This window comes from Girardinichthys multiradiatus, chromosome 4 (genome assembly GCF_021462225.1).
Source record: "Girardinichthys multiradiatus isolate DD_20200921_A chromosome 4, DD_fGirMul_XY1, whole genome shotgun sequence".
NCBI classification, from domain to species: Eukaryota; Metazoa; Chordata; class Actinopteri; order Cyprinodontiformes; family Goodeidae; genus Girardinichthys; species Girardinichthys multiradiatus.
This window is the reverse complement of record NC_061797.1, coordinates 19,461,424-19,473,982: the sequence shown is the minus strand read 5'-3', so window position 1 is coordinate 19,473,982 and position 12,559 is coordinate 19,461,424. Positions and strand designations below refer to the sequence as shown.

Sequence of the window (12,559 nt, the reverse complement as noted above, 5' to 3'; positions counted from 1 at the left end):
TCCAGCTGTTGCTAATTCTGCCTTTAAAATACCTTGGAAATCAGAACTCACATCTAGAAATGGCATCATTCCCAACTTCACAGAGGAAAAATCAATGGACTTTTTCTGTTGTTTTCTGTGATGATGCTGACTATTATTAGCTATATACGCTGATCACAATGCTTCCTGTCTCTCCATTGTATGCATTCAAACGTGATAGCAACATCTGCTCAAACAGATGTTGTTCAGTACTGACTCATTTAGTTACATACAACTGAAGCTAGTGCAGATAAGCTGCGGGTATCACCACATGTTTTGTGTGCAGCCGTTGTGTTGGATTTTGAAGTTGGGTTGGCAAGAACCTCAGACTATCCAAGTGGGAAACTTTACAGGGTGCTTCCTGATGGTGTTTCTGAACTGACTTAGTTGTGTTTTCTGTGTGTCTGCTCTGTCTTTTTAAACCCCCAGTTGGCCGTAGCACATGGCCGGTCACACTGAGCCAGGTTCAGATGGAGTTTCTCCCTGTTAAAAGGGAGACTTTCTTCCCATTGTCACTACATGCATGCCCAGTATGAGGGATTGTTGCAAAGTTAATGACATGATGCATTCAACTGTCCGCTGTTGCTCACTGCTTGTTGAAAAGGATTAATTGTGGTAAAGACAAAGATTTACTTCAATTGGCTGGATTTTGTCAGATTGAGAATTTTTTACCATCTGGACTATATATAGTTATAATATAACTAGGATTCAGTTAAAATGTATGTAACTGATTCTGAACCTGACTATATGATTGGATTGGATTGATTACATATTTAAAATTTTTACCATTTCTAATAATGTTATCCTTACAGTATATTTGTTGCTTTTAAACAGACTTATGGAATATGTAAACACCTACAACATTTGGTACTAGATTTCAAATAAATGTTACTATTTCACACAATATTTTACTGTTTTCATGTCTGTCTGTGATTCACCATAACAAAAATATTTTTAAGTATTCAAAGTTGTCTTTTTTTGTGGTTGAGGGAAAAGTGTGGTAGCTTTCATTTAGCCAGCTGACTGGCAGTGCTCTGTGGTAGATGGGTAAGACGAAGTGCTGCGTTGGTATTTCACTAAAGAACCGCGATTTTTGTGAGTTTAAAACCATAACTTGTCATGATATACTTAATATAAACTTCTAAGGAAGTAACATAGACACTTTTAAAATAAACTAAATTTTCTCAATTTCTTTGAAACAGAAAAGCTTAATTTGAGTGACTGTTTCACCTCAGATATGTCTTTAGATGATGTTAACCTCTCGGAGACACTGGGGGCTTGTTGGAGGCTGAACAGTTAACCTTTAAAGCGTTGAAGGAACAACAAGGGTTCTGGGGCAATCAGCTAAACTGTCATCAGCAGCAAAGATGAAGGTGGGCAGCGAGTGTGGGATAGGTTGGACCGTGAACGGGTGGAAGGATGAGTTGTTCTGGTGTCTCTGTGTTAAACTGGCTGAAAACATGTTTTTACTCATTCACTGTATTGATGGTTTTCTCAGACATTTGGCCTGGCTGTCTTTAGCCAGTAATCTCTCTCTCTCTCATCCCACTCCACACCTCCTTCACACTGTTTTTCTGCAGACTGCGCTCCGTCCTCTCACTGTGGATGTTCTTTCAAGCTGCAATTCTCCACTCTTGTTTATAATTTCATGCATTTGCCATGTCCTAAAAGCCTTCTCCAACCAGTTGGAAGACATTTTTTTTATTGTGACTATTGTTTTTACCTTTTCGCTGCATATTTCTTACATCTGGTTGTATTTTTATAATTTCACTACAGCAGTTAAAACGGACTTGTTTTGCATAAGGGAGGCCATGTTGTCCACAAAACAGGTTTTATGCTCTCTTAACAGCCCAATAATTATAATATTCACAGGCCTTCAATCAAAGTCTCTCACAGTAACACTGCGGCTGCTTCTGGAGGATGATGGACACATAGAGCTAGCAGATGTATCAGAAGAACACGATCTTAGAAGTGTGGGTTGAAGGATGTACAGCAACAAATTTCTGTCTCGTTGTTTGAAATATATGAGAAATGAAAAATACTTGTTTCATTTAAGAGCAGCTACATGAATTTTGTAATTGTGAGGACTATCACTGCACTGTCAGATCATTAAAGACTATGAGATATCTCTATGTACAAGAAATTGGCACTTTTTGTATTGCTTGTTTGACTGGCCTGTTGACAGTATAGTGCAACAGTATTCTCGCTTTTCATTCATCCCACTCTGAAGAGATTAGAGACGGCAGTATTATCAGATTTTCACATTTTACAAGATTTTGTTTTCTACATATATATGACATACATAAAGGCCAGTACCAATAAATAAATGTCGGATACTTAATAAGTGTGGCATGAATATGTACTAAGCACCATTACTCAGACTTCCCTAAATAAAGTCCAGTGCAACAAACTCCCATCAGATGTAATCTGATTACAAAGTAAGATCCATCTCAGTATATATCCAGTGGTTTTGTCGAGGCATCAGAGGTTTGTTAGTGCAAACAGCAAATTGAAGACCAAGGAACACAATAGATAGGGAAGGGGTACATTTGTAAAGCAGGGTTAGGATATAAAACAATATCCCAGGCCCAACTTGTTGTCCTACATGCTAAACGCTTTCTGTAGCAGAAGATTAAAACACACCAACCCCACTGTGAAACATGGTGGCAGCTGCATCATGCTGTGGGGGATGCCTTTTTCAGTAGAGAAAGGGAAGCTGGCCATTTGATTGAATTGATTGAAACATGTATGGAGCTAAATACAAGTTAATCCTAGAAGAAAATTATGTGAGCTAAAAGGGAAATGTGAACTTGGTATTCACAGTCTGTCTTCATCCACTATGACTGAGCTGAAGCTATTTTCCAATAAAGATGTGCAAAGCTGGTAGAGACCCCAAAAGACCTAGAGCTCTAACTGCAGCAGAGTATGTTAATAGAAAATATTTACTCAGAGAGGCTGAATGCAAGTGGAAATCACACCTTGCAAATTTGTATTTGTAAAACTATTTGAAAACCATGTATCATTTTCCTTCACTTTACATTCTGTCACAGAAAATCCTAATAAACACATTGTTGTTTGTGCTTGTAAAATGACAAACTAAAGAAGTTCAAGGGGTATTCACCTTATTGTAAGTCAAAAATAATTATGAATATGAAACTTTAGAAGTTAAAAATGATGAGCATGAAAATGAAGAAAACAGCTGCCATCCCAGTAAGCAGGAATGGTTGTAATCTATTTAGCTGGTTCTCTGCCATGCTTGGATTCATAAACCGCTTGGATTAAACTCAGAGAGAGGGGGAACTACGAACAGATTAAACTAGAACACGGGTTCTTCGCTGTTTTTCCCTCACACTAAACTGTTAGACTTGCAGCTAAACTATGAAATGAACAGATTTTGTGCAGCCTGAAAATGTTTTTCACATGGTAACAATCACACAATAACAGAACGGTGTAATAGCTTATTGTCTAGGCCTTGTATTTCAAAGTGCAGATTGTGTTGGTTAATAAAAAACATTTTGTAATCTAAAGGTATATCTGTGTAATGATGTTCTCTCCAGAGAGCGCATCTCTCTCTATCTGCGTTTAAAATAATCTGAGTTGGTGGAGCTTCTGTGTTGGTTTAGCTGCATCTCCATGGAAGGATCCATGGGAATTTCCAGATTTTTGATCACATACTAAGCTACCAGAGTTGCAAAAGCAAATTTACAAACCTTTGGACTAGTTGCATACTGTGTATCATATCATGCTGCCAATATTTTCTTATATTCAGTGATGCTTTTTTTCCTAATAAATTATTGTGTAAAACTTGGTTCCAAGCAGCACCCACAGCAATCAAGCAACTTAATCACACTTGAACAAGAATCTAAATAGAACACATCCCTGAAATCTTCCTGAGAAACTGAATCTAATAAACTTTGAAAATGTCACAACAATTTCTAACATCAAACTTATTTTTAAATGCTTATATGGTAAGGGTCCTCAGTTGCTCAGCAACCTTTTGGTTAATCTCGGAGCTATTTATTCTGTAATATGTTGACTATCCAATGCCTCTAGTAATAACTGATCCACCATTATTTGATTAATGTGAAGGAATTTAGTTTTACTATTAATTATTTTTCTGTATTGTATGGTCTTAATGATTGTTAAGATTTGTATTTGATTTTTGAATATTGTATGGTACATGTTATGTTTCTATGCAACCAAAACAGGCATCGCAAAGTAATTTATGCCTATAAATGTTGGATTTTATTGTATTTGTTCATATTTTAAAAACTGTCCCTATGCAAATAACCTAATAAAGTAAATTAAAGTAGGAATCTTCAGCTAAAAATCCACATTAATAGGAGAGATAAATCCACACTTAGCCCTTGGTGGAAATACTACTGGAAGGTCCACAGTTAGGTGTGACTGGATTTGCTTTGTTTTTGGAAGTAGGCTCTTCTGCTCTCTTAAGACACCCAGAGGTAGTTAGTGGTTGTACACGTTGACACACATAATTGCAACTTCAAACAAAATCCATACTAGGAACTCAAACACAAATGCTTTACTTAAATTGAGACAATAAAATTGATAAATCTCTCATATGCAGTAATATACAGCTCAGGTGACTTAAATTTTACAAACAATTTTTGAAATATTATCAAGCATTATGCCATTAGATCTTTGGTAATTTACAGTCGGCTAAGCTTTTCTTTTCTCTTCTCTTGTTTCAGTTTTGTTTCCAGATGTCTTGAAAAATTCACAAATTATTTTTGGTAAAAGACTAAAAGGTGCATAAGACATTTAGTTCTCACGTTTCACTGCAACCTGGATTAAAAATCTTTAAAACTAACCTCTCTATTGTGAGTGGGTGGATAGATAGAGGAATGTGGATTCTGCCTTTTTGTTTTTAAGAACCTCAATGAAAGTTTTCTTAGTTGGCTTTCTCTTGGTGTTTGTGGTAACTTGTAATCCTGCAATGAAGAGCCAATACTTGCTTTCAATACAACTAGAAATGTATTCTACATCTACGGATGTCCTGTGACAGCATTTTAAACCTTTGTTAACTTCACATTGCTGAATGTGAAATATGTTAATTTCTGCTTTCTCCATCTTGTCTCCTCAAGGTCACCCAGCTTGCATTGTACAGTACAGACCAAACGTTTGGACACACCTTCTCATTCAAAGAGTTGTCTTTATTTTCAAGACTATGAATATTGTAGCTTCACACTGAAGGCATCAAAACTATGAATTAATACATGTGGAATTATATACTAAACAAAAAAGTGTGAAACAACTGAAAATATGTCTTATATTCTAGGTTCTTCAAAGTAGCCACCTTTTGCTTTGATTACTGCTCCGCACACTCTTGGCATTTTGTTGATGAGCTTCAAGAGGTAGTCACCTGAAATGGTTTTTACTTCACAGGTGTGCCCTGTCAGGTTTAATAAGTGGGATTTCAAGCCTTATAAATGGGGTTGGGACCATCAGTTGTGTTGTGCAGGAGGTGGATACAGTACACAGCTGATAGTCCTACTGAATAGACTGTTAGAATTTGTATTATGGCAAGAAAAAAGCAGCTAAGTAAAGAAAAACAAGTGGCCATCATTACTTTAAGAAATGAAGGTCTGTCAGTCCGAACAATTGGGAAAACTTTGAAAGTGTCCCCAAGTGCAGTCGCAAAAACCATCAAGCGCTACCAAGAAACTGGCTCACATGAGGACCGCCCCAGGAAAGGAAGACCAAGAGTCACCTCTGCTGCAAACGATAAGTTCATCCGAGTCACCAGCCTCAGAAATCGCAGGTTAACAGCAGCTCAGATTAGAGAACAGGTCAATGCCACACAGAGTTCTAGCAGCAGACACATCTCTAGAACAACTGTTAAGAGGAGACTGTGTGAATCAGGCTTTCATGGTAAAATAGCTGCTAGAAAACCACTGCTGAGGACAGGCAACAAGCAGAAGAGACTTGTTTGGGCTAAAGAACACAAGGAATGGACATTAGACCAGTGGAAATCTGTGCTTTGGTCTGATGAGTTCAAGTTTGAGATTTTTGGTTCCAACCACCGTGTCTTTGTGCAGCACAGAAGAGGTGAACGGATGGACTCTACATGCCTGGTTCCCACCGTGAAGCATGGAGGAGGAGGTGTGATGGTGTGGGGGTGCTTTGCTGGTGACACTGTTGGGGATTTATTCAAAATTGAAGGCATACTGAACCAGCATGGCTACCACAGCATCTTGCAGCGGCATGCTATTCCATCCGGTTTGTGTTTAGTTGGACCATCATTTATTTTTCAACAGGACAATGACCCCAAACACACCTCCAGGCTGTGTAAGGGCGATTAGACCAAGAAGGAGAGTGATGGGGTGCTGCGCCAGATGACCTGGCCTCCATAGTCACCGGACCTGAACCCAATCGAGATGGTTTGGGGTGAGCTGGACCGCAGAGTGAAGGCAAAAGGGCCAACAAGTGCTAAGCATCTCTGGGAACTCCTTCAAGATTGTTGGAAAACCATTTCAGGTGACTACCTCTTGAAGCTCATCAACAGAATGGCAAGAGTGTGCGAAGCAGTAATCAAAGCAAAAGGTGGCTACTTTGAAGAACCTAGAATATAAGACATATTTTCAGTTGTTTCACACTTTTTTGTTCAGTGTACAGGTCCTTCTCAAAATATTAGCATATTGTGATAAAGTTCATTATTTTCCATAATGTCATGATGAAAATTTAACATTCATATATTTTAGATTCATTGCACACTAACTGAAATATTTCAGGTCTTTTATTGTCTTAATACGGATGATTTTGGCATACAGCTCATGAAAACCCAAAATTCCTATCTCACAAAATTAGCATATTTCATCCGACCAATAAAAGAAAAGTGTTTTTAATACAATAAACGTCAACCTTCAAATAATCATGTACAGTTATGCATTCAATACTTGGTCGGGAATCCTTTGGCAGAAATGACTGCTTCAATGCGGCGTGGCATGGAGGCAATCAGCCTGTGGCACTGCTGAGGTCTTATGGAGGCCCAGGATGCTTCGAAAGCGGCCTTTAGCCCATCCAGAGTGTTGGGTCTTGAGTCTCTCAACGTTCTCTTCACAATATCCCACAGATTCTCTATGGGGTTCTGGTCAGGAGAGTTGGCAGGCCAATTGAGCACAGTGATATCATGGTCAGTAAACCATTTACCAGTGGTTTTGGCACTGTGAGCAGGTGCCAGGTCGTGCTGAAAAATGAAATCTTCATCTCCATAAAGCTTTTCAGCAGATGGAAGCATGAAGTGCTCCAAAATCTCCTGATAGCTAGCTGCATTGACCCTGCCCTTGATAAAACACAGTGGACCAACACCAGCAGCTGACATGGCACCCCAGACCATCACTGACTGTGGGTACTTGACACTGGACTTCTGGCATTTTGGCATTTCCTTCTCCCCAGTCTTCCTCCAGACTCTGGCACCTTGATTTCCGAATGACATGCGGAATTTGCTTTCATCCGAAAAAAGTACTTTGGACCACTGAACAACAGTCCAGTGCTGCTTCTCTGTAGCCCAGGTCAGGCGCTTCTGCCGCTGTTTCTGGTTCAAAAGTGGCTTGACCTGGGGAATGCGGCACCTGTAGCCCATTTCCTGCACACGCCTGTGCACGGTGGCTCTGGATGTTTCTACTCCAGACTCAGTCCACTGCTTCCGCAGGTTCCCCAAGGTCTGGAATCGGCCCTTCTCCACAATCTTCCTTAGGGTCCGGTCACCTCTTCTCATCATGCAGCGTTTTCTGCCACACTTTTTCCTTCCCACAGACTTCCCACTGAGGTGCCTTGATACAGCACTCTGGGAACAGCCTATTCATTCAGAAATTTCTTTCTGTGTCTTACCCTCTTGCTTGAGGGTGTCAATAGTGGCCTTCTGGACAGCAGTCAGGTCGGCAGTCTTACCCATGATTGGGGGTTTGAGTGATGAACCAGGCTGGGAGTTTTAAAGGCCTCAGGAATCTTTTGCAGGTGTTTAGAGTTAACTCGTTGATTCAGATGATTAGGTTCATAGCTTGTTTAGAGACCCTTTTAATGATATGCTAATTTTGTGAGATAGGAATTTGGGGTTTTCATGAGCTGTATGCCAAAATCATCCGTATTAAGACAATAAAAGACCTGAAATATTTCAGTTAGTGTGCAATGAATCTAAAATATATGAATGTTAAATTTTTATCATTACATTATGGAAAATAATGAACTTTATCACAATATGCTAATATTTTGAGAAGGACCTGTATAATTCCACATGTGTTAATTCATAGTTTTGATGCCTTCAGTGTGAAGCTACAATATTCATAGTCATGAAAATAAAGAAAACTCTTTGAATGAGAAGGTGTGTCCAAACCTTTGGTCTGTATGGTATCTGTTTATGTCTTACATCTCCATGGATACAGTAATTGCTGGCATATCTTTAGTATCCAAGTGTTTTTATACACATTTTCTGCATGTCTCTCACACGCAGAATTTTTTCCCCCACCCGTTCTCTCTGCACAGCAACAAGCTCCACTCGGCTGGAGGATTTGAGTTATCTGGACAACCAAAGGGCTGCGGGGCACCGGGGCTCCGTCCGAAAGCACGACACAGCTGGACGCACAAGTGATGAATCCAAAGGTAGTTTACGGTTTCATCTCGGCATATTTTTTTTCAGCTTTTCATTCAGTAGGCTGCAGAAGCACCTACAGATCTGTGTGCAACACCTTCAAATTCCCACATAGCTTAAGGATACATACAATTATTCATTCTCAAACGGCATGAACTCTGTCCACTCATTATGTGCAGGGAGACTGGTGCCATTCAAACAAACAGACATACTGCTAAAACCGTTGCTGTTCGAAGTCCCTGGGGTCTCTGCGGAAACACCTTTTGTCGGCCGGGACTGGCTGTTCGCACGGCTGGAGGAGGTCTTGAGGAAAACAAGCACTTGTGAGGGCCGCGGCGCTGTCATAGTGGGTAACGCCGGATCTGGCAAGACTGCCATCATCTGGCGGCTTGTGTCGCTCAGCTGCCATGGGATGCGAACACTAAAGGGAGGTCCCTGCGACTCCCACAGCCCCAAATCCTCCCCTAAATGTAAGGTTCTCATCTTTATTGTAGGAAAGCAGTGCAGTCATGCAAGCTGGATTCATATACTATTCTCTAGTGAAGTCAAATTCTTGTAAGTTATTGGGGAAAAAAAAGTTTTTGAGAAGTAGTTAGCAACTGGGTCACTCAATCTTCTTTCAAGTTCTCTCCTGAGGTTTGTCTGCTGATTGCAGTTTTGTAAGAAGAGGAAGATTGTTGTTTTTTTCTTGTTCGTCCCATGAGTGGCACTGAAACTGATCTTTTGTCTGAAAAACACAAAGACAAACCTCTCATGTGAGTGGATTGTGCACATAAGTGCATGCTCCATGCTGTGATGTGCTTCTAACTTTTTAAAGAAATTATGATGAACCTTCCATTATAAAAATAGGAAGGGATAAATTCAAAGCCAACGTTTCTTAATGTGTCGTCCTTTCAGGCTTCAGTATTGTCAGATTAAAGGATAAAAGCAAAGCAGAATGGAAAAGGCTGGGTTGCATTTATTTTTTAGCACTGTTGCATTATTTACTTATATTTCTACTGTATGATGTCATTTCAATTTAAGTTGAACAAAGAATATATCATGGCATTGGAGCAGGTCAGTGTGCAGCATTCTAGAGTTCATGATTATGGCTTTCTTTCTTGATTTTTTTTATGTCCAATCTAGTTTTCAGGTGAAGTAATTACTTTCAGCATACTGACTTCCTAATTTTTGATGTGTTTATTTATTTTGCTATTTTTATGTATGGCAGCTCTGCATTTCTTGATGTTGGGTTGTGCTTGTTACAGCTGGAGACAAGCAGGGAAAAGCAGCCTCCAACCAAAGCTCTGCTGCAGGAACAGCTGACAATGCAGGGCAGAGGAAGGAGGCTGTGAGATGCCTAGCTGCCAAGGTAATAGGAAAAACACACATATGCATGTACATTTTCATATTTTTTTCTTTCCTGCAATAAAACAATTTTTTTTTCTCCATTTCTCATAATTCCTTCCTAAAAGCTATAGCCCAGTTTTGGCAACTGCAGGCCTCAGAGAGAAAGTCAAGCAACGCTTGTACCTTAATTACCCCGTTCATGAATGAATATACCGGATACACGAACAGTAATTCATTCGTACTTAACTTAGTGTATATGATCGGTGATCGTATGACACTCTTGGATCCAGTTGAAGAGTTATGTTTATTTGCCAGCAAAAATACATTAGCGCGCGTGTCTCTCCTGTCCAGTCCCGCAGGGGAGCAGTGTGGAAGAGATCGATCCATTGGAAAGGTGGGGGTTTTATACAGGCAGTGGCATCATGGGAAGCCCGCTGTTACCCTTCTCCCTGGCTGTGCCGGAAGTAGGTTAATGCAATTTACTTTGAAAGTTCCAGAAAAGTTTGTACCGGATTTTAATGTTGCAATCCATGGCTTTGATTCCCAACACAACTGTTGAGTTTAAATAGAAAGATTTGTACCACTCTTATGTGAGGGTTCATCCAAGCTTCTTCTTTTTGGTGCAGTTCTATAGAATAGAAATCAGTGATTACTAAATCAGCAATAAATATAAACCTAAAATGTAAATAAAAGTAAAATTTCCTAATCAGTCAATTGGACAACATGTTTTAAGAATTGCTTTAAAAAAACTGATTTGGGCAATAAAAGTTGTGTTATCTTAATAAAACCTTCAGATTCAAACTGGGTGCTGAAATAATGGGACACCAGTAATGGGAGGCAGGTGTGATACGATTATGTCTTTTCTTTCCTGTTGGAAAGAAAAGATGCTTTTGCATTGTGAACAAAATGCAGATGCCTATAAACCCACACATCCAGGGCAAGAAGAGAAATTAGTTACTTCACTCAAGGCTGCAAGGACTAAATGGATGGATGGATGGATGGAAGGATATATTTCTGACTTTGTCTCTAGGGTGAAAAAAAGTTCAGAGGTAAACATTAATCGGTTAATCAATCAGTCTATATTTACTTTTCATACATAAGGGTGACAAGCAGTGCTTCACATAAGATTAAAGCAGGAGGTGATTAAAAACAAACAATGACAACAGAAGCTAACAATAAAAAAAATGAGAAATGAAAGAAACAAGGCCAAACATGGAAAAGGGAAAAAGATCTAAAACCCTGTTGTGTTACTAATGAGTCTGAGGAAGAGATACAAATCCTAAAAATCCCAGATTCTAAAATCCTGATAAGAGTGGAAAAACTGTGATCACAAATAAAACAAGAAAGAAGAAAAGTAAATAAATACCACAACTTTTTTGCACTGAGAGGTTTGTGAAACTGTTCCTTTAATCCCAGGCGCTACATGCTTTTAAACCTTGCTACCTCTCAAGATGAACCAGATATTAATGCTGGGCCCAAACCCAACCTCTGTCCTCTCTCTCAGAAATTGAACTGGAAAACACGCACATTCAGTCCACAGAAGAAAGCACAACTACACTCACTCACGCACGCACACACACACACACACACACACACACACACACACACACACACACACATTATCTCACAAAACATGTCTATATGGTTACTCATGCTGTTGCTGAGCAGACTGCTGACTCACCTGCAGTTACACCAGATAAAAGGAAGAAATCACATTCATATTATACGAATGCCCCCAGTCTTTTCTTTGATTGCCCTGTTTGTTGTCAGTAGTCTCACCAGTTTTTTTGAATATAATAATAAAATGAGCCATTCTAAACAGCACTCCAGGGATCTATGAGTGTATCCAGCTTTTCACAGAGCACTGACAGGGGATTTGTGATAAAAGACAGACATTTATAGTATTTCTGTTTTGTTGGGTTTTTTTTGTTTTGTTTTCTGTACAGAGTTTTGTGGCTGCACATTTGTGACACTAATGTCAGAGTGCTGGTCTCTGTTTCTGGGCACATGTAGAACACACTGCTGAGTGCATCGCATAGATGACATAGAAGCTTCTAAATTTACTAACTTGGCCTCAATAAGAGTTTCCATGGGAACTAGTCAGACTGCTTGTGATGGTGAGGATGTTTGCTCAAAAGCGAAATCTTTGATGATGTTATATGTGGACTACCCATATCTCACGCTCAGACCTGTAATATATTAGATCTGCAAAAAAAAATAAAAAATAAAATGCCAGAGAATAACCTTCAAACAAATAAATGTCTCTTTTCTAGCCTCATCAGTAGTGCTTCATGGTCTGGTTTCATTGCTTTTCTTTATCATCCCTTGCCTGGATAAAATAACTTGCGTTTGCTCAGGTTTGTTTGTTGGGAGAGGAATTCTGCAGTAATCCGCTGGATGTAGCTCTGGCTGAGTTTCCCAAAGAAAACTACATTATGACTCATCAAGCCAGTGCTTTCTGCAGACATTTTCTTGCGTGATATATTTCCGTTATTTCATTAACACTTACTACTTCTATATCATATCTTGGAGATTAATTTGCTCCTTTTCTGGGTATTTCTAAAGGAATATAAACCGATTATACAGCGGGTTTGTTTCCGCTCC

The 12,559-nt window shown here is 39.4% G+C and overlaps 1 protein-coding gene across 2 annotated transcripts in view; it reads left to right on the top strand.

Annotated features, from left to right (window-relative positions):
- Window positions 1-12,559, top strand: part of LOC124866820 (protein TANC1-like) — a 45,333-nt gene that overhangs the window by 11,904 nt on the left and 20,870 nt on the right. For both annotated transcript variants that reach the window (XM_047362784.1, XM_047362783.1), the window contains 3 exons: window positions 8,521-8,637; window positions 8,806-9,096; window positions 9,874-9,977. In XM_047362784.1, the coding sequence (XP_047218740.1) occupies window positions 8,521-8,637; window positions 8,806-9,096; window positions 9,874-9,977 (512 nt within the window). The remainder of the gene's footprint in view (window positions 1-8,520; window positions 8,638-8,805; window positions 9,097-9,873; window positions 9,978-12,559) is intronic.